Here is a 22,551-nt window from a genome sequence, read left to right on the forward strand (position 1 = left end):
TTAGAACAAAAGGCGGGAGCACTACACTCGAACTGAAATATATACACTCATCATTTTTCATTTTCCCCCTCACTCACTACTTTCTCTCTCCTGAATCACCATAACAAACTCTGCAAAAAACCCTTTCCCCCCTTCTTCTACTCTCAAACTTCACAGTTGATTAACAATGGCGGAAAATCCAGAAAAAGTAGTTTCTGATATCGGCAAAAAACTTGCTCAACAAACTCGTCTTTCTAAAGATTTTCTCGTTAAATCACTTCGGGTAAGCTTCACTGAAATTTTCCCCTCTTTTGATTTTTTGGTTGCTCACAAATTATTTTTAGTTGTTTCATTTTTCCGATGATATCTTCCGCTTTAACCCTAGATTTTGCGGCTAGGAATTTCTAGTTTATTGCATGAATTTCACAGTTTTTAAGCTACTTATTTTGAATATTTTCCATGTTCAAGCAATTAATAGAGCTGTTATTGGTTGTGATGTATTAGTAGCTTGATGTTGAAAACCCTAATTTACGGGTTTATACTTATGATAGAAGATTTGTTGGAATTGATGAAATGGGTTTTCGTTTAGAATCTCACTGATGACTTGCCTAATATTATTGGCTGATTTTACTTGTGATTGATGATATAGCGAGAAGGAAGAGGAAGGAGGATAATATTGAAGTGTGCTCGATCGGGTTTTTAAGTTGTCATGATGTTTGTATTTAATTTTGGTGTTTTTTTTGATGGAGATGAAGGTTAGTTTGAGTAACCATCCATGGGTTTCTCTTGATTTTATGGTAGTCTATCACTCTTTTGTACTTGAACTCTATAGGAGTGTGGGGATGAGGACTTATTAGAAGGGTCCTACGAAGATATGATATGCTTTTATTACGATTTTCGAGTTTATTCAATGGAAGTCCGGGCCTCACCCTAAGTGTTCATGCTTGTATGAGGTGTTTAATATACATTGGACACAGGTAAGTTACGGTATTTGGAGAATCGGAGTGATATGCATGGTAAATTGGTAATTGAGTTAGATTGTCTGTTTGTTACTAAATTTCTTTTTAATATTGAATTTAGAGGGATTGGGTATGTTATGGATGTGACTCATGTAAGTGACAAACACTGGTTTTTATCTATTTATATATGCTTGACTTGAAATCTCTAAGTGTCATATTGTGTCAGTGTTCAATGATCTGATGAATTTTACCGCGTCTTTGAATTGAGTCCTACTGTCCAAGTAACATGAAACTTTTCCGATGTGCCAATTTTGGTGTCTTTTTTTGCTGCTTTAGACCAAAATTAATGTTTTGCTATATTCTCTACAGCAAGCTGCGAATGCTTTGCTGGACCTTGATCAGCTTCCCTCGCTTAAACCTTTCATAAGGCCATTCAGTCAGTCTCTTGTAAAGCATGGACTGGTTCATCATAAAGACAAAGATGTCCGGTTATTAGTTGCTGTTTGTTTCTGTGAAATTATTCGGGTCCTTGCGCCTGACCCTTCATTTGATGATAAAATCTTTAAGGTATACTTTTGAGTTTTGACTCTGCTATCTTCTGTTTCTTAGTTGAGTGCCATACATCTGTTGATTATTTTGGATTTGCAGGATATTTTTGAGCTTTTTGTTAGTATGTTTATGGATCTTGCTGATACCACAAGCCCTTATTTTTCAAGAAGAGTTAAAATATTAGAGACCATTGCAACTCTGGAATGCTGTCGTCGGATGCTAGATCTGGACTGTGCTGATTTAATCTATAAAATGTTCAAAACATTCTTCTCTGTCGTAAGGTATTAACTCTTTTATCAGCTCAGAAACTAAAAACGCTTTTGTTCAATCTTCCCCATGCATACCTTCCCCCTCCTGCCTGCTAGTATTAAATTTAATTCTAAGCAAAACATTCTTGTAAAGATCTGAGATAAGGCTGTAACGTACTTGCTTAGTTTGCTTACATTTTCTTTGGAAATGCTTAATTCTCATGAAACTATGTGACTCTTCTTGTTTGAGGGTGAGTTTTTATTTATAGTTTTTATATATATATATATTGGTTAAGAGACTTGTAGGTGACTTAAGGACATAATTTTTTTTTGACTCTATTTACATCCTCTTGGGCCCAATAGATATAATGTGGATTTAATGTTTGTCTGTAGTCATCCTTTAGCACAGTCAGAATATCTTGATTTATGTTTAATATTCCATATTATTCATCATCTTTTGATCGCTGTGTGTTACTGTGACGATGTTTTCTAGGGAGGAGCACCCGCAGAGCTTGATTAGTGGTATGCTGTCCATCATGTCACTAATATTGAATGAAGAAGAGGCTCCTCAGCCACTTCTGGAGCTGATTCTAAGGAATCTAAGAAACAAGGGAGAGGTAAATAATCAGTACTATACTCAATGGTCTTATGCAGCAAACTGATGTAAAGGGAATTAGCAGAGGGGCACTTTTGGCATTATCTTTATAAGTTAGTTATGAGTAGCTTGGGAGTTAAATCAAGAAATTCTATGTATAGAGAGGATTAGGAAGAGGGCAAGAATGTTAGTTCTTGATTAGACTTTTTTATTTATTTATTTATTTTTTTATTTAAATCATTTAGGTTGCTAATTGGGAGAGAATGAAACTTCTTGAAAGCTTGAATATCTTTCATATAGCTGCAATTCCAGTTTATTAATCAAATCGCCTTTTTTCTTCCCTTATTTTGACCTCTAAGGCTAAGCTATTTGATTCATACCATGTTAAATACAAGTAGCTATTATGTATTAATTTCTACTTAGTAAACTGCCCTGTGGCTCTGAGTGAAATTTATGATGATTTTATCAACTTCATAGGTCATTTGTCAAAAAGAGGGGGATCCTTTGCCTTTTTGAGTTGGTTTGATATTTGTGTTTTGACAAAGCCTGCCTTCCTGTTTTATGTTGATGAGAATTTATTCTAGGTTTCACTAAGGCTGTGCATTATTCTTGGTGCTTTTTCTCCTCTGTTTCAGGGTCCTGCTCCTGCTTCTTATCGTCTTGCCGTTGCTCTTATTCAAAATTGCGCAGAAGCTATCAAGCCTGCTGTCTGTGGACTTTTAATGTCTTGCGTTTCAGATACAGAGAGTGTGACAAGTGATCTGAAAGAATATTATCATGAAGTGATATATGAAATCTTTCAGTGCAGTCCACATATGCTTCTTGCAGTCATCCCAAATTTAGCTCAAGAATTAGTGGTGGGTTTACCAGCTATTTTTTGTCAGATTCAGAGGTTCTTCTTTGTGCATTTTAGGTTACTTTTAACTGCCTTTTCTTATCTATTTTTTATTTTGTAAGTAACTATCTGTCTCTAAGTGCAGACTGATCAAGTGGATGTCAGGATAAAATCTGTTAACTTAATTGGAAAACTTCTCGCACTGGTTGAAGATCATGGTATACAAGAACACCATTACCTATTTGTTGAACTTCTGAAAAGATTTTCTGACAAATCAGCTGAAGTCAGAATCAGTGCTATACGCGCTGTTAAAACTTGCTACTTGGCTAATCCATCTGCAATTGAATCAGACAAAATTCTTTGTAAGTTTACAATCTTTACATTCTTCTGAATTCTTCTGCATTTGAAGATTTCTTCTTTTATTACAGTTCATCTGCTGTGTTGTTGTAGTCTTGATAGATGCGTGCTTTAACAAAATTTTTGTTGTGAAGCTTCCCTTGAAGGCCGTCTGCTGGATTTTGATGCCAGTGTAAGGACAGAGGCAATAGCGATTGTTTGTGATTTGGCCAAGTTTAGCTTGAAAAACTTCCCGGAAGCTCTAATAGCTCGGGCTACTGACCGACTTCGTGACAAGATGGTGATTATCCTTTTCATAAATATTGTCTCTTCTAGATTTCTTCACTGTGTTCATCTTGCCCTCTTTTAACTTCTTTAAGCTTTGTGTTGCTAAACTATCCCTTTAACTTAAGCTTTGCCGTCATCCTCTCGTTATATAGACCTCAGTTAGGAAGGAGGCCCTGAAGAAGTTGCTAGAAGTTTACCGTGAGTATTGCACCAAGTGTCATGCAGGGCAGATAGAACTTAATGAATCTTATGAGCAAATTCCCTGCAAAATACTGGTGCTCTCTTTTGATAAAAATTTGAAGGAGTTCAGGTTAGTGTCCCCTTTGATTAATCTGACCATATAATCTAACAAGTCATTATTTATTCAAATATCAACTTCTGCTTAGGCCCCAAAACTTGGAGCTTCTTCTGGCAGTGGATTTCTTTCCAGCATCTCTTCCAATGGATGAAAAAATGAGACATTGGATCTACCTGTACTCAATTTTCACCCCTGCTCATGTTAATGCACTAAATCTGATATTATGTCAAAAAAGAAGGTACTGCTATTCAAAGTTTACTTTTTCTTCTGATTTAATTGGCCATCTCAGTTTTCATACTCACTTTTGTGGTGAATTGGTTGATTATTGGGTTCCTAGTTTCTTTCTTTTACTAACTGTTTTCTCAAAAGTCAAGGAATAATATTTTTTATAATCACTTATATTTTGGATGGCATGCCTCTTGCTTGAAGTGGATGACTTATATTTGTTATATGAGTCTGTGTGGATTGGAAGGATCACAGATTTTGTATTCATGATTTTGTGAAGACATATACATACAATACTTCTATTGGTCTTTTGAAACATTTCTTGTGCTAACTGCTAGGCTTTACTAGTTGTGGTAATGTTGCTCAATGTTTGACCTTAACAATTCTTGCCAACTGTGGGATGAATACTTGTTCATGCTACTGATGCTGATACTTTATAGTGTGCTGGCAAACTTTCATTTTAGATCTATTTTTTGAGTTGTTGAACTCTTTGTTCATGAATTATGACTTGGGAGATGTTAGTTTTTTTAACCAGTTTTTTTAACCTGTGGCTCAACAACTATTCACTGGTCCCGAATAATGTGAAATTTGGCCATTGTAAACTTGTAATGGCTGGTCTGGCCCTGATGATTTTGTTTGACAATATCGGCTGATATTGTACATTAGTGAACAATGGGAGATGCAGAACTTTATTGATTTGAAGGAAGTATTTGTACATTTGTAGTTAGCTAGTGCCTTTTGAGAAGTTTCTTGAAAGATGATGGAGGATGTACTTCTATTCTCCTTTTATTTCTAGTGATTTTCCTTCTATAATCTGGTTTATTTGTTCTCTTACCCTCAAGCAAGAGTCATGACTGCATATTGAAATGGCTGATTTCTAAGGAAAACCCTAGCATAATATGATTGCATCTTTGAACCTCTTATACGGATAGAGATACTAATTTAATCTAAGAATCATCTTTCGTTCTCGGATGTGAGGGTTGTTACTTGTGCTTGCTTTGTGGTAATGAATTTAAGAATGATGCATATTTTACCTTTTGTTGGTCTTCAGGTTTCAAACAGAGATGCAAAGCTACTTATCCCTTCGGTTAAATGCAGAGGTAAAAGGCTAATATTTTTTGTAAATCACTACAAAAAATATTATATTTTCTCTCTGCACATATAGCTCTTGTGTTTATCCTTTAATTTGTTTGTTATTCTGCTTCTACTTTGATATTCTTAGATCTTTGTGGTTTGTAATAGTTCTAATGTATACATTATCGATTATTGAAGGATAATGTAAATTAACTGCGGAAATGTGATCATAAAAGATTGATGCTTCCCAAATACAATCCTCAGCTTTTGTTGTTTATTAGCTATCTCAATTCTGTAATTCAAACAGATATAGAATTTTCCTTATTTTTTTTTTTCATATCTCATGATAGAAATATTCCAGGGTGGAAAAGGTTCTTTAATAACTTCTCTTGGTTTTTCTTTGTATTACTTTTGCATGTTTTCCTGTTCCATGGACTGTGTGTGTGTGTGTGTGTATGGGTGGAAAAGGTTCTTTAATAACTTCTCTTGGTTTTTCTTTGTATTACTTTTGCATGTTTTCCTGTTCCATGGACTCTGTGTGTGTGTGTGTGTGTGTGTGTATGGGTGGAAAAGGTTCTTTGTTAACTTCTCTTGGTTTTTCTTTGTATTACTTTTGCATGTTTTCCTGTTCCATGGACTGTGTGTGTGTGTGAGTGGGGGTCCCTCCTCATAAATATGGTTGATAAAAGCAATGGATGATGATTGGTTTTCTGCTGTCTGTTGTTGCTTTTTTTTTAAAAAAAAAAAAAATAACTTTGAATCATCTTCCTAATTTTATCTGGAATTATTAAGTATTAACAATGGTTTTGAAAAAATATTGACAACTAACTTCTGTAATTATATTCTAAACTTGTATACGAGTCAATTCATAAGAATGGAAGAAATAATGGAGTCACTGAAATCAATCACTTACATATCTCAGGCATCAAATGCTGTTCTCTTCTGTATGTCCTCCGTTATCCATAATCTAAAAGATGCCTGTTCCTATGTTTGGATTTTTCTTAGATGTTGGTACCTTGAATCATATATCATATATTGTCTACTGTTAGGTTTAATCATTTTTCATCTTAGGTTCTATATGCAACAGTGTTTTTGTATAAGAATTGAATGAGACTAGTAAGGCCTCTAAATTTGTTTATAATATTGTAGGGAAATGATACAAAAGAGGTGGATGCGAGGATAAAAAGTTCTTTCACACGAATGTCAGCAGCATTCCTTAATTCTGTCAAAGCAGAAGAATCATTTTCTAAGCTGAACCTACTGAAGGATGATAACCTTTTTTTTCAATTGTCCCGATTGTTGGAAGAACCAGAATTTTCAAGTGCAGAGGCTTTGAGGGTGCGTATCTTGAACTGCCTTATACATTTTGGATCTGATTGTGGTTATACTGTTTACATGGTTGACGTAGGACATATGTCTTTCTCTATGTCTTGTTCCTAGGCAATGTATAAATGGGCTGAAGGTGCAATAAGGTGATAGGGATCATTTTGTGTCCTTTTGTTCCTCATTGAAGTGAGGTGCACTTAATAAAATTATTCCCTCTGCTGTTAGTCCCATCTTCACTTTATGCATAGACAATCGTTCGGACTTGCCAGAGGTGTACAGTTTGCAGACAATACTTAATATCTACTGCAATGCACAGTAAAATACATCTGATAATGTTTTAACAAGCAATTTGACGTTTGTTTTGTGATGTTAAGAACTCTGTTTCAAGTTAAGATCTCTTTAGTCATAGAAAAGTGCAATCTTATTTTGTATGTGTAATAATATTTTAAAAGATAAATAATGGAATTTTAGCAAACTTTTCTCAAATATTAATCTCCAACCCATAGCGCTCTCTCAATGCCTGTAGCCTAACACAACTCTCTTATCCTTTGTCCTGCTATGAGTGTATTTCATTTGATAGCTTTTCCCCCCCAAGTCAATCCCTGGCCCCTGCACATCCGTTTCTTGCAGATCCAAGGTTGTCAACCACTAACCAAAATTAGATAGATATAAGAACTTCTATTACTTACCACTTACCAGATCGAATCCTACTATGAGGCATTTTTGTAGAATGGGGTGGTGGTTTAATAAACTACTCGCGGTTGATGTCTTTTGATGGTGCTCCCTTGTCGGCTGCTAATACCCCCTTTATCTTTAATGAAAATAAAAAATGTTGCCCACTTGCCTGTTTCCTATACGAAACATCCTTGTGATATATATCACAACTGGCTTTTAAATTTAGTAAATCTGGACAAATAAGTTGTTTTCCTTCAATTCTCTTGCTATATTTCATACAATTCTATATTGATTATGAGTATCATTTTTCGTTCCATGCAGGAGGATTTTTTGAAAAGCATTGGGGATAAGCATCCTCTTTTTGAATTTTTGGAACTGCTCTCTTTGAAATGTTCAAACAATATATTTTGTGCTGAGCATGTTCGATATATTTTGGATCATGTTTCTGGCAACAGATGCAGAGATAAACATCAGAAGGAGTCTGCTTTTAACCTCCTGTCGGTAAGGCTCATTAATTTGAAATCCCCTCAGTGATATGTGATTGGTGAACAAAAGAGACTCCTTAAATTTAATAAGATATAGTCATTACTCATTTTTTTGTCTTACAATAACAAGTTTTGTTTGTTTTTATTGTTTGCATTCATGGTCATCTTATTGAACCAGGATATTGTCAGAAACTTCCCAAAACTTATGAGAGGTTCAGAAGAACAATTTAAAATGCTGATACTAGAGGAGGATTCCTCATGGTGTGCGAGGTTACTTCAGATGTTAGCAAAAGCTGGTCCATTTATAACTATGGAACTCAGGTTTGATCCTTATAACACTTCCATATATTTAAAATTTTAGGTGGACAGTCTCTTAGAGAAATGCCTGTCAGTGACTATCATGAAGCAAGTTTATACTGAATTCATAACTCTTGCTCACAATGTGCGAACCGTTAACTGTTCCCCTGTCAGCCAATAAGCATATTATCTTTTGTTGCTCACTCCATGGCATTATTCTAGGATTTGCATTTTTTGTGATAAATTAATCTGTTCCTGGAACTTGAATCATGCACTTGAATTTTGGTGTTTTTCCCTATAAGTTTGTTTTGAGAGACGGGCAGTGGTATGATGTGAATATTCTTGTAAGGAGCAAGGGTGGGAACAAATCTACATGGAAGCTCAGTTCATCAGTTCATAATAGACGTTCTGATTAAAAACCAATAGCTCATGTAAAATTAATGGTCAAAGTAATGCTTAGGACACTGACTTTCATTCACAATTCAACTTCATGTGAGTTTTGTACTCCCTCTTTTTTTTTAAAAGTTTTCTAATGCGGTTGTTTTTAATTAATAATTACATTTCCTTTTTTTTTTTTTTTTTTTTTTTTTTTTTTTTTCATTTTGATATTATATTCTTCTCCTTTCATGATCCCCACATGTTATTTATCGTCTCTCACATCCCTTATTTTTACATAAACTATTACCTCCACTATCTTTTCTTATAATTTTTAAATAAACCAACTACTCCACTTACATCATAGTCCCACCGTCCCTATATTTTTGCCCAATTGTCAATATTTGGGTCAAACTTAAATAATTTAGACCTCAATTTCCCATTAATCTTTAAGATATAATGTAGTTATGTGAGATCTTGTTGGATTCGTCTCATTGTATATATTATTAAGATCAAGCTTTTATAATTTTTATGCGTATAAAAAAAGAGATATATACATTTTAAGACACGTCTTGGGGCCGTGAAAAGTCAAATGGGGCAAAAAAATAGGGACATAGGGGATATTATATTAAAGTCAATTAAATTACCTAAATGTATGTGTCGGTCAAAGTGTAACACTTAAAAAAGGGGTATTACCTTTTTCTCTTCTTGGCAATTTCCTCTCATCTGACATATTGGTGAGAGCATTGGTCTTGTTCTTAATGTTTTTTGATGCTATTTGTATTGGTATGCTATATTCTGAAAGGAAAGAAGGTTGACACTATCTTATATTTTGCATGATTGTGTGTAGTGAAATCTACCCGCTGCTGGAGAGGTTATGCCTGGAGGGGACTCGTGCTCAGTCCAAGGCTGCTATATCAGTCATTGCTGCATTACTTGGTCCTTCTGAACAATATTTTTGGGCGGAGCTGTTCCAGGTATTACTTTCTTTATCTGCCTTTTAGTCAACATGTTTCCAGACTTTTATCTGTTTGCATCTAAACGTTTGTATCTGAAGTTGAGTCATTTTAAACCCAACCTGTTACTTTTATTTCTTGCTTGATCAGATTTTAATAACAAATTTAAATCAGATCTTAAATAAGTATTTTAGCTATTGAATATTAATCTCTTTATATTTGGTGCATTGTCGCCCTATATGGTTCTTACTGATGTCTTATCCAAATTGTACCATGTCATGCATCCAAATTGTACCATTTCATGCATCAAAATTCACAATGCCCCTAAAGGGGACCTAATGGCGGGGGAGGGACTTGGAGGCTGGGAAATATAGATGCTTTGATGATACATTTGATGGGTTGGTATATATGATCAGACACTCTTAGATCTCAGCAACACTCTACTGATCTTGTTCTCCTGTGTATGCTTCCAGAAACTTGTGAAGTCACTTCATAGTGACTGTAACCTTCCCACTGTATTGCAGTCTCTGGGATGTCTATCACAACATGCTGTTGTGGTATTTCAGAAACAGGAAAATGAAATACTATCATACATACAGAAAAGAATTTTTGAGGCAAGTTATTTCCTTGATTGATCAGTTAGTAACTAGCTTTTTGTTCTATTTCTTTTTCTTCTCTCTCTCTCTCTCCTGCTGAGATGATTATGTGAATTTATGGTTATGCTTCATTTTTCTCTCTCTAAGATATTGTGACTATATCTGTTGCAGAACAAAACGTATGGAGATGCTGTTGTGGTAGATGAGAAATCTGGAAGCAATGTCTCCTTCCATTGCATGTTGAAAGTAAGTTTCGTTATCTAAGCTCATCAGTGGAATGTTGATTGTCTTTTCTAATTATGAGTTCATGTTGTTCCTCAAAACTCACTTTTTGTTTTATTAGGTATATACCGTGGTTTTTGAGTCTTTAATTTTGATTCTATATATCGTGGTTTGGTTTTTGATTATTAAATTTAAAATGCAAGGTTGAAGGGTAAATAATTGTAATGAATTTTTACTACTTCCTCCGTTTCATTTTATATGCAACGATTAGATATTTTTCCTCTCTACTTTATGTCAAATCGTCGCAAATAATATGAAACGGAGGTAGTATATCAATCCGCTGCTTCTTGCTGCTTACCCCTCATGTTTATGCAAAACTAAGCCGATTTTACATTTCAAACAAAAAATGAAGTTTCTATGGCCATTGTGTTTGACTTGTTCTTCAAGCCTCTTTCTTTTCCTTTCATGGCTCCGTTAACAGCTACTCCACCATATCTTCTCTACAACTACAACCAACAGCCACAATCCTAGAGGATATTTGCCTCTGTCATCTCTGTATCGAACTAATGGACATTTTGGACCCCAAATTCTTGCTGAATATATCAGAAGAAATAGGAGAATAAACAAGCTTATACTAATTTGCCAGATCAATAGAGTTAGATGCATGAGAAGCTTAAATTATATAGCAGTGTTGATGTCGTGCATTGTAAATTGTTCATTAACAGGAGCTTTAAGTCCCCACATAACTTAGGATGTTTGAGTTGGATTAATTTAGCAGTGAAATTCTTTATTGGGAGGAGCTTTTATGTTTCACAGCTGGGATAAGCAAGATGCTATGTGGACCCATGGTCCTAGGCTGCATCTATCTATCTATCTGATTGATGCTTGTCTGCCAGTCTGGAGGTAGGAATGTATGTATTTGCAAAGAATTAGGTGACTGATAAAGGTCTGCTGGGACGAGAGAGAAACTGATGTTGTTTGGGTGGACTGGTGGTGGTTTTTATTGCTTGGCAAGCTGAAATTAGGGTCAAAAATCATGATTTAATTCAACATGGAGGTTATTAATTGTTACATATTAATTTTAATATCAGTACACCTCTCTGGGTTTTTTTTTTTTTTTTTTTTTTTTTTAATTTCCTAATTCTTATTTATTTTTAATTTTTAATTTTTTTTTTTAAAAAAACAGTTATCTGCAATCTCGTGATTCAGGCCAGCCGGATTTTCATAAGCTGGTAGTTTTGGAAGGGAAAACATCATGTGAACTATTATTTTAGTTATAGCATGTGTGGATAATTGTTTTCTGATAACATGAGGTCATCTAATCTTCTTTCAGATAACCAACTTAAGTCAATGGGGTGACAATTGCTTTTCATGATTTATCAAGACCAATGACATTGGCTTAATTTTGTGCTCCCTGCCTCCCTCTGTCCCAAAATAATTTCAACACTTGCTTTTTCAAGGTCAAACCTCACAAACTTTGACCGTAAATTTTCACCAATATATACGAATTGTTGTCATGTGATATTTTTTTTCATTTCTATGCATTTTCAACATTGCCAACCTTAAAATTTATATTTGTACATAACCATATGTATTAATAGTCAAAAACGTGTCTTGTAGACCTTGAAAAGGCTACTGTTGTAACTATTTGGGACAAAGGGAGTATTTCTTTTAATTGGCTTAGCTGGAGAAGCTTGGTTTGCATATGACCAGTTGCGGAGGATCTCTATTGGTCCCTATGACTATATCATGATGATTACTTAGTGACATGGTCTTTTATTTAAACATTTGGGGTTACATACTAGGCCAGGTCATTTGTACTTTGTTCATGTAGGCGTAAGCGTGCATCTATTATAATGCTTTACTTATCAGTAATGCTCTACTTATTATAATAAAAAAATCATCAGTTATCACCAAAAAAAAAAAAATATAATGCTCTACTTATCAGTTATCACCTTATGTATAAAAATTTGTCTTCTGATTTTAACTTTTGTCGAATCACTTATGATTCTTTAGTCAATTGTAGTTTGTTCATATTGGTCCTTTTACAACAACAATAAACAACTCCGTCAAGCGTATTGTTATTTTTTTGCTTTTAAGCTTTGTAGGTCATAAAGGATAGCACAGTATTGAAAAAAACTTTAAAATCCAGCTAACCATTAGCATTAGCTGGAGTGGTGGAGTTACTTTTAGACATAAAGACAATGTGAATGTGAGACTTAAGGGTTTGGAATCGTTTCACTTTGCATTTCTATTAAATTGGTTAGAAATAGGAACATATGAATTGTAGACATATGGATCTAGAATGAATGAGCACTTATTTTTTTATACATGTGAGAGAGATATGGACCCATGTATATGCTTCTGAGTCTCTTTTATGAAGTGCAATCAAAATGATAACGGGCTGTATTATCCATTTTTCTCCTTATATCTTGAACTATTAATGCATCTTGGTACTGTATTAGTTTTCTTAATGTTTATTTTGTCTTTGCTACATGCTGTTAAGTGTTACATGTACAAGAATATCTAGTTCTAGACCCTCTTGACTATCCTGCTTTTGTACTTCTCTTTGCAGATTTATGGGCTAAAAACGCTAGTCAAGAGCGTCTTACCAAAAAAACAAAATAATGGGAAAGTACAAATAAGTAACTTGTTGGATATTTTGTCCAAAGTGCTACTAACAGATGATTTTGCTGATGCTGCAACAGCATGGTAATTTGTCTCCTCACTGCTGCTTCATCTTGGCTTACATGCTTATGGAGTATTTGCTGAGTTTCATGTTTGACACCATGCTTATGTTTAATAACAGCATTGATGTATGTCTAAACCAAAGAATAGCATGTTCTATTCAACCTTCTGAACAGCCTTGAACTACTAATACCCTTATGATTTTTCTCAGAACTAGAATGCTTGCATTTGAAAAGCAAGTGCCTTTCTGTACAATGTTTTACTCTGTGAACTTGTTTGTTTGTGTGTGGAAGGGTCAAGGGTGGGGGGTAGCACTTTCTCTTTTTTGTAAATAGCAAAAATGATAGTAAAGGAAGATCGGAAGAACTTGTTGGAGGCTACTTTGAAAGTTTTGTTTTCTTATGGGTATTTTCCAATGATAGTAATCTTTTCTAACAACAACAACAACAAAGCCTTAGTCCCATCTTCATAAGGAACCGTCTGACAAAGAAATATGACATAACAAGATAACTAGTTGAAAAAGCTAGATGAAAGGTGTGTAAAGTAAGAAAAAGAAAGAGCATCCAAGTAAATTTAAGAGAGTTTTACAAGTGTATCAAGAATAAAATTTTGAAGAGTGTCTCAAAGATTCAAATTTGGTAACAGGAACCCTTTATGGAAATTATGATGCAAATTTGGGATGCTTTTATTTATCCCAAAGTTGAATTAAATGAGGAGTTTTTAAATTTGGGTTTATTTACATCTTATACTTTTGTAATATTGTCTGTCTGCCTAAGTTATAAATTTATAAATGCAGTGAAAATGACATGGCTCACATTAGATTAGCAGCTGCTAAGGCTGTTCTGCGGCTTTCAAGACGGTGGGAGATACATATTTCACCCCAATTATTTCAGTCAACTATTCTGATGGCAAAGGTATGGAGGTTCTGATGTGCTGGTGTATACTGTTGGCATAGACCAGTGAACAATATCTTTTAAAATAGCTTTACTTATCTGACTATCTGATCAAAATCTTTTTCTTGTTCTGTTAACTATTCATAATAGTTTTTCTCCTTTTATTCCCTTGTTATCCAAGCCTTTAACTTTTTCAAGAGTGTTTTAGATTATTTTTCACAGTAGAATAACTACAAATAGCTCTTCAGCCTTTTTCATCCACTGCCCTTTTCTGATACTTGACAAAGAATTATACTTCTGAAAATAATACACATGTGCTAATCTTGAGATATCCTGAAATATTATTAGTATTCTGAAGATAGGCATCAGATATCCAACACTTTGAGTTGTTCAAGAGAATGTTTTAGATTATTCTTCATATATTGATCCTACATTTGCAAAACTAAAAAGATCTCTTCAGATTTTCCATCTACCTCCCTTTTCTGATACTTAAATGAATTATACTAAAATGAATTATACTTCTGAAAACAATACACATGTGCTATCTTGAGATGTCCTGAAAATAGTAACTTTTCTCAAGATAAAGTAAAGTTAGAGAATGATTAGGGGAAAGATTATCCTACAGACCTTTATTTTATTGATTAGGATATGGATTGTGCAAATATTATCAAGGGCGTAAAGGTGAAGTCGTATCAATTCCTTAGATTGAGGGGATGAGACAATGTAACAATAACTTTTTGACAGTGGGGATTATTCTAAGCATTCAAAATTTGCATCTTTATCCGAGTAAGGCAATTCATTACTCACTTGGGTGTAAACTTTATTCTGAAGATAAAAGTAACATATGGTAATATGAGGTTGCCTTCCCCCCCCCCCCCTTTCCCGGGGGAGCGGGGAGGTGGGGTGGCCATTTCTGGTTGAGGGTCCCGAGGAATAAATTTTTTTGCTACTCTTTATTGGATAATTAAATCCTAGTACCTTGCTAGGACTGGCAGATAGACTGAGAGTCCTGCACTAATCATGTCCTCCTAAAACTTGATAAGATTGCAAATTTGTTGTTCTGGGAGAAGAATAATGAAGAATGCGTGAGATTAACAGTGTTTTTCTGCCTTTATGTTTTGGTTATTGACTTAAAAAAACCTATAGCTACTGTCTGTACATTGTGCTAGTGGTAACACCCCTAGTATTATTGCAGGACGCTTCTTCTTTTGCACGTGAAGCATTTCTTGATAAAACTCACAAGTTACTGAAAGGACGTGTTGCCTCAAGTAAATTTGCTTGTGCATTTCCTTTGGCTGCATCTGATTGTGTCAAAGATCTGCAAGATAAGGTTTACCATCAATTCGGCAATCCATTAGCTTATAATATTTACTTAAATTACAGCTAACATAGTGTAATCTGCTTGTCAGTCATTAAATTATTTGATAGAGTTCATCAAGGAAAACAGCAAAGCTGCTCGCATTTGTTCTACTTTGGGAAAAGAAGGATCAATGACCGATAGCCCAGCTTACACAGTGGTGTTCTTGCTCCATGTTCTTGCTCATGATGCAGGCTGTCCACCTGTAAGCTCTCATAATGAAGAGCATACTGCTCAGTTTTGCAGGTAGTTTTATAATCTACGTTTCATGAGGCAATTATATCACAATGCATGTGCTTGAGCTGGTCTTTGTTGCAGGCCACTTCTTCTCCTTTTGCATCTGTTGGTTGACTCTCAATTTGTTGACGGGGACTTGGATCTTGCCAACAAAAACTTTCTGTATTTGCGAAGTATTTTTCGGGCCATCAGAAGAGCCGAGGATGTTGTAGATCCTGAGAAAACACCTGTAAGTTTTTTGGATATAATTTTCATTTTTGTTTATTTTGTTGTATTACTGATAATTGTTTTTTTTTATTTTTTTTATTTATTTTTTTTATATGTTGCAGAAGCTGCATATGTTAGCAGAGATTGGACTGTCAGTTTTAAATTCTCTAAAACATACTTTCATTGATTTGTCCCGTGCCCCTGGACTAGTTCTGCTTCCATCATCGCTGTATAGAACTAATGAGGCAAGATTTCCAACTGCCATGTGATAACCTTAGAATATGTTTATAATTGATCATTGCTGATTCCCTTCCTACTATTTATTTTCAGGATAATTGCTTTTCAGTAGAATTCCAGGTCAATGAAAATTTTCTGAAAAAGCTTGTTCAAATCTTTGAATGTGATTTTATTCAGGTATGTCATATTAGTATTCTGTTTTTAATTTGTTTTTGTGACTAAAGGAAAGCTCATATTCTCGTTGCATTTTGTTGCGCAGTTGTCTAGCTCAACTGTAAAGCGTAGTCGCAAATACCTGAGAGACGGTTTGCAAGGTCAGAATGCCCTTGAGTTACCCATATTTAAGCAAGTTGAACTGTCAAAAAATAGGACGGCAGATAAAAAGGTTGCCGAGATAGAGATGGCCTCAAATCGTGTCCTTGAAGCGTGCCCTAAGGGAAGACAACAAAATGCAGTAGATAACTCTTCCATTGGAGCACTACAATTGCAAGCTGGTTCATCAGTTATTAAGGAGGTTGAGGCAAATATTTCTGCAGATATTGTACATACACCCGCAAAAGAGCATCAAATCGATTCTGAGTCTGCAACTTTGGAACTCTTTGAAATTGAATCAGATATTTCTACTCAAGAGGTTGATGTCTTGTTGAAAAATTCACCTCAGAATGACAGGAAAAGGAAAAAATTCTGTGATTTTACAGAAAATCTGGGTCACTGTGAAACAAATGTCAGACAAAGTTGCAGCTCAGGCGTAAGGATTTATTCAGACTTGATAATTTTCATTTTCTGCTGAACATATTTTTGTGCCTTGCTAAAGTTGGTGTGCATTAAAAGTCGCTAATTGTGAAGTAGGCTTATAATTCTGAATGCTGTTAGTTTGTAGTAGAATTCTTCTTTTTACTGATTGGCACTATTGCACTTCTTAAGTTCTTAATAGTTGTCATTGCCTTTTTTTCCAAAGAATTGTACAAACTCCTTTACTCAAGAAGCTGAATGATGAAGGACCTTGTCATGAAAATGAGGAATATTTGCTAATCTAAATTTTGACTACTTTGACTATCTTTCCGATATTAAGTATCTAAAGTGAAACATATTCCTGAAAAAAAAGATTATGTACGCAGATAACTTTCCTGGCATGCAATGACCTTGGTTTTAGGACCCTTTTACTCTGTTGATTTTTTTATTTTATTTTAAATTTATTTATTTATTTAAATTTGAAGATTTACATTTTTAGACTGATTTTTGGATAATATCATACCACTTCCTGCAAAGAAATGATTCGTAAAACTGCCCATCTAGCTACCAATAGGTTGGCTTGGCTTATTTGTATCTGATTTGGTATTTTTTGATTTCATAATTCATTTTTGATTGCATGTCATGATCTTTTGTTTCATTGTGATTAAAATTTTACTTGCTTTTTGTGTATGCAATAATAGAATCCTTGATCAATTTTATCGTCACATGATTGTGAAGTTTATTATTTTTTTTTTTTTACAGGGGTCAACTGTTTCCCTTCTCCGGCAGCGGTAAGTTGTCAAATTCTATATGTTGTGGGTGGTTTTGACATGGTTAAATATATGTCTCTCTTTCCGTTATCTCTCTGGTTCTATTAAGATTTTTTTTAGTGCGGTTGCTTTCAGTATGCTGTTTGCGAGCATCTGATGCTACTCATTGTTCTGTTTGGACTTGGATCACATAGTTGAATTAATTACAGATTATATCAACTTAAAAGTAAAAATATGGAATAAGATGCAAAGCTGAAGGTCATTCAAACATTACTAATTCTCGTAAATTGATTGTCTTTGATCTGTGACTGAATTTCCCTTATGACTATTACGTATTATTGAGCATTAGACACTCTGGGGGACTTTTTACATTCATCATCTAGAAGATGAGTTGAATGCTTTACTCCCTCTTTTAATTGTGGTGACACTTCATGTGCTTTTACAGAAGTTGGGGCTGTCTTCAGTGGTAAAAAGTACATTCCTGAACATGATCAGGTCTAATGTGTGCTACTTTTAATCAGTTTTTTAAAAATTAATTATTTTCATACTAGGACTTGCAAAAAATAAAAGTGCTTAAAATTTTAGCTGTGAAGAAGTACTTGAAAGGTATATCAGGAATACTCCATTCATGTCACCAAAGACCTCTCTTTTTGGTATACAGATGTATTAAAAGTTTCTACTTTGCTTCACTCTAAATGTTGGAGTTTTCTGTTGTGAGAGGATACTTGTCCTCTGTCATGAACAGTTGTGTCTCTTCTTCTGAAACTTGTATATTCCTGTAGTGTTCAGTCACTTGGTAGTTGTGACGAGTTCCTAGGGTAGCTAAATCTGGTCTGTCTGAGATGGCGGTATGTTGAACTTGCCAAATATGCATATTATATGCACCACTTAGGTTTTGAGAAGTTTATCTATTTATTTTATGAATTATTTCCTCAGTTAGTGCCTTATGAATTGATCAATGAATCACTTCCTCAGTTAGTGCCTTAGTGTTATATTTTTCTCCTGAGAGTTGAGAAACTCGTTAGTAATTATAGAGTGAATATGTACAGATTACTAACATAGTCAAGATATCATTTGTGCAGCGGTCCCAAAAAACAGTGTTCTAATGACATTGGAAGTAGAATTACCACTGTTTCAAGAGCAGGCAGTGCTAAATCACAAGGATCAGGAACAAGTCAGCGGAATATTCTGTTAGATAGAACAAACTCATTGTCAGGTATATATATCTCCTACATATAATTATACTGATTTGGAGATGTTGGCTAACTTGGTTAGATTTGAAATGCAAGCAGCTGCTTCTGAGTTGATGTGATTTTTTTATTCTTTTTAGTCCATTGCTTCTGTGCACCTTGTAATCTAACTCCTAATTTCTCAATTCTGAAGTTAATGTCTTGGATCTAATTCGAGAGCAAAGACAAGTATGGTGTGGATTACTAGATTAACTGAATAAGCTTAAAGTGATGATAAATTTCAATTCTCCATAGCTTAATTTGATTTTAATCTTTGATTAATATTAAAAACATCCCCAATTTTATGCAAACGTATATAGCTTGGTAGTGTCTTTGGTGGCATGCTGTGTAGGCATGTTTGAAGTATGAATATTACTATCAGCTTTTACTTTTGTTGGCTTTACTGTGCTACCCTATGCTCTAAACTCAGCGACTGTTGTTGCTGATACTTGGTGAGTAGTAAGCATGATGACCATTAAATGCATATGTTTTCTACACTTCTTTTTCTTGATTGATTGCCTTACTTTTTTCCCCTTTAATTTGCTTTTATACCCTCAATATATTGAAGTGCTGTAAAAAGTGATTTTCTTTCACTTTCAATGTTATCTTAGCTTCTATGTATTGTATAATTTTGTATAGTATATATATATGTATGTATGATAAGTCATTTTCTCACGCAGTGAATGGCTTGCCGAAACATTCTCAGCCTAAGAAGAGTTGTCTGGGACTCAAAATATCTGTAGACACATCAGAGTCCGATGTTTCTCATGAGAATCAGGATGCGGTAAGTCCTACTCAGCCTTCCCATACTTTTTAAAATTGTGTTTGCTGAAGCTTGCCAAGGGTGAGCTATCTACTTAATTATTATACACTTTGAGAATTTATTTTGGGGGAGATTGTGGGGAGACAGAAGTGCAAAAAGCTTTTGCCTTGAGTTTAGTTTTGCTTGTTCGAATTCTGAAACTATTTTTATGTGATGGTATAACCATGAACACACCTTTTCATTGCTTTGGTTATGTATTGAAGTTAAGATAGTTTTACGCTTATCCATTTGTATCTTTGGCTAATTTTTGTCAATCTTAGGCAGGTTTGCTTTCACAACCTTACTGTACTTTTGTGTTTATTGCAGATTGCCTTCAGAACTCGGAGACGGAAAGCTTAACTTGTTAACTTATGTTTGCTACATACTAGTATTAGACACGTGTATTCCTGAGTGCAGTGCATAATTATTGACATGTAAGCTTCTGTAAAGCTAATAGCTTTTTATATATATAGGGTACTTCTGTAAATGTCCTGTAATCAGCATCTGCTGTAATATTCTTACTAAAGTTTATAGAAAGGACAGATTTTGGAGCTATCTTGCCGTGTAAATTCAACATTTTGTTAGTCCAAGACATTGAGAGCATCTTGTATCGTGCTCTCAAACGCTACATAATTCTAACTTTTACTGGGGAAGATCTGGAAGCTTTTGATGTTCGACAAGTCTCAGTAAAAATTGATAATATAAGTATTAACAGTGTGAAGACTCAACTACTGAGCTATGTAGTAGTATGTTGAGTAATTAATTACCATTTGTTTTTATTTTTATAAAAGAATTCTTTCTTCTATTTAATTTGTATAAGATTATGATTGCAGTGATTCGTAGAGGAATTGTTGAATTGTTTGGAGAGAGCTAAACTGTCAATTTGTGGTCTCATTATTTAAGTTATTACATTTTTTAATTTGAATTTTTTGAATTATAGCAATGTCATTATTTGCCAAGTTAATAATTAAGCATGTAGTTATCGAGCCATTGGAAGCAAAAGATAAAGAGGAGTGTTGCAAGATCCTTCTGCTGCATGTTTGAAGCAAACCTAAAGCCTTAGATTCCAAGCTTGATGCCTTAAATTGCAAACATAGTTTCAGCAGAAGGCTATAAGAAAACTCTAATGCAATGACTTGCCAAAAACTTTGTTTCGATTATGAATTTATGACAACCTTGTTACGAGTCTCTTCTATGTTATACTCTCACATTTTTCCTACTACCTTTTGCTGTATATGTAATTAATGTAATAATTGAAGTTGGTGGAATTTAAAAGTTACAAAGTACTTCAAATTCAGTTTCATCCGCTTTAACCAAGCACCTTCAAAAACTTATATTTTGAAAAATTTCGATTAGACAAATAAAATAACACTTAGTTTAACAAAATATTAGTGAACAAAAGGAAGAGAAGAGAGAGATGATAATGTAAACCCGCTTATTTCAATAACTATTGTAAAATTAATTAAATATTATTACTTCCTCTCTTATTTCATCTCTCTCTTTTCAAATATTATTACTTCCTCTCTTATGACATTAATATTATTTCATCTCTCTCTTCTCTTCCTTTTCTTCACCAATATTGCTAATATTGCTAATTATTTCATCTCTCTCTTCTCTTCCTTTACCACCGCCATTCAATAACTTATTGTAAACCCGCTTGCTTACAATATTTAATTAATTTCTCTCACCAAGTAGACCCAACAATATTAATGTCATATTCTTTCTCCTCCAATTCTATCCACCACTTGTCACCAACTCCACTACCTCCATATTTTATTAATTTCTCTAATTTTTCCTAATCTCCGCGCATGGAGAAATGAAGCAAGTATATAAAAACGGAGGGAGTATTTAAATACAAGTAGTCAAAAGTAGTACATCTGTACATGTATTATATTAAACTTGGAGTTAATACAAGTTTGAGGGACTAACGTTTCCCAAAAGTTGCACAAAAGGGACTCAAGTTTCACGAGTTGCAGTTAGGGTACTCACCACATAAGTGACCTTCTACAACAGGTTAACCAAACAAAAAAAAAAGGAAATTAAAATTCTGACATTAATAAAGTAGGGGACTAACGTTTGGCATTGTTCAAGAAATCTAGCATTTAAATATTATAACTGGTACAACTCCAAAAAATTTCCATATATACTCATCTCCATAGCCATCTTCTCCAAAAATATTATACCTTGCAGCTATTGATTAAAAAAAAAAAATCAGAAGAAATGATTACAAAAATTACAGGAAATTAGTTTATGTCTTGTCCTTAATTCATGTACAACTAAACATGCTTAATTCATCCATTCTGCCACAATAAGCACTCTCTTAATAAGCATATCATAGCAATTGATTAACTCTAGTATGGTATAAGTGCATAATAATAACAAAGCAAATTAATTAAAAGGAGTGGCTTCATTCATACATATACATTTAATTTGTTCCATCACAAAATGGCTATACAATCAAGCCAAGCCATCCATTTCACCCTAAGCATTGTCATGGTAGTGACAAATCCCAAAAGATTATAATGATTTGTCACTTTAACAACAAAAACCTACTTAACCATGACAATGCACTCCTACAATTCACATCTTTAAACATAAAAAAAAAAAATAAATAAGAACAAGCTTAAATCTAGCAGCTCCTAACCCCAAAAACCATCTAGCTGCACATATCCCCCACCCAACCTAACAACAACAGCCTACACATCCTCCTTGAAGAGCAGAGGGAAGCCATCAAAATAGACTGTCATGTCATTGTTGATCCAGACATGAAAGTCACGGCCATCATTGTAGATGAGGTCGTTGAGGATCCAGTCGTTGACAGAGGCCCTAGGACCAAAAAAGGGCTCGAGTCGGGCAAGGTGGCGGGTCTTCCACCACAAACGCCATCTCCTGCAGACCTTCTTCACTTTATCCCGACTACCCCAGTCCAGCTTGGAGAAGACATGGACCACAAGCAAATCGGGGTTGCTGAAAATTGGGTGGGCATCGGAAAGAGCATCCATACCTAGGTAAATTAATGGAATTAGACAAGGTAATTTCCATGGCAAATCCTACTCTGTTTTAGTAAGCCAAAAACCTAGA

At 34.5% G+C, this 22,551-nt stretch overlaps 1 protein-coding gene across 1 annotated transcript; it reads left to right on the forward strand.

The window, feature by feature from the left end:
* Window positions 1–166: 166 nt before the first annotated feature.
* LOC145614427 (sister chromatid cohesion protein PDS5 homolog B-like) lies at window positions 167–20,326 on the forward strand. The gene is made up of 28 exons (XM_081669483.1): window positions 167–262; window positions 1,308–1,505; window positions 1,587–1,768; window positions 2,229–2,352; window positions 2,966–3,187; window positions 3,311–3,527; window positions 3,657–3,802; window positions 3,942–4,099; window positions 4,176–4,325; window positions 5,364–5,412; window positions 6,536–6,724; window positions 7,709–7,888; window positions 8,051–8,193; window positions 9,395–9,521; window positions 9,974–10,114; window positions 10,268–10,342; window positions 12,894–13,030; window positions 13,803–13,920; window positions 15,095–15,229; window positions 15,309–15,502; window positions 15,575–15,722; window positions 15,823–15,945; window positions 16,031–16,114; window positions 16,197–16,685; window positions 17,432–17,460; window positions 18,522–18,655; window positions 19,349–19,452; window positions 19,798–20,326. The coding sequence occupies exons 1-28, from the start codon at window positions 167–169 to the stop codon at window positions 19,828–19,830; spliced, it is 4,125 nt and encodes a 1,374-aa protein (XP_081525609.1). The 3' UTR covers window positions 19,831–20,326.
* The last annotated feature ends 2,225 nt before the right edge of the window (window positions 20,327–22,551 follow it).

Source organism: Chenopodium album, chromosome 25, assembly GCF_948465745.1.
Source record: "Chenopodium album chromosome 25, dcCheAlbu1.1, whole genome shotgun sequence".
Classification (NCBI taxonomy): domain Eukaryota; kingdom Viridiplantae; phylum Streptophyta; class Magnoliopsida; order Caryophyllales; family Amaranthaceae; genus Chenopodium; species Chenopodium album.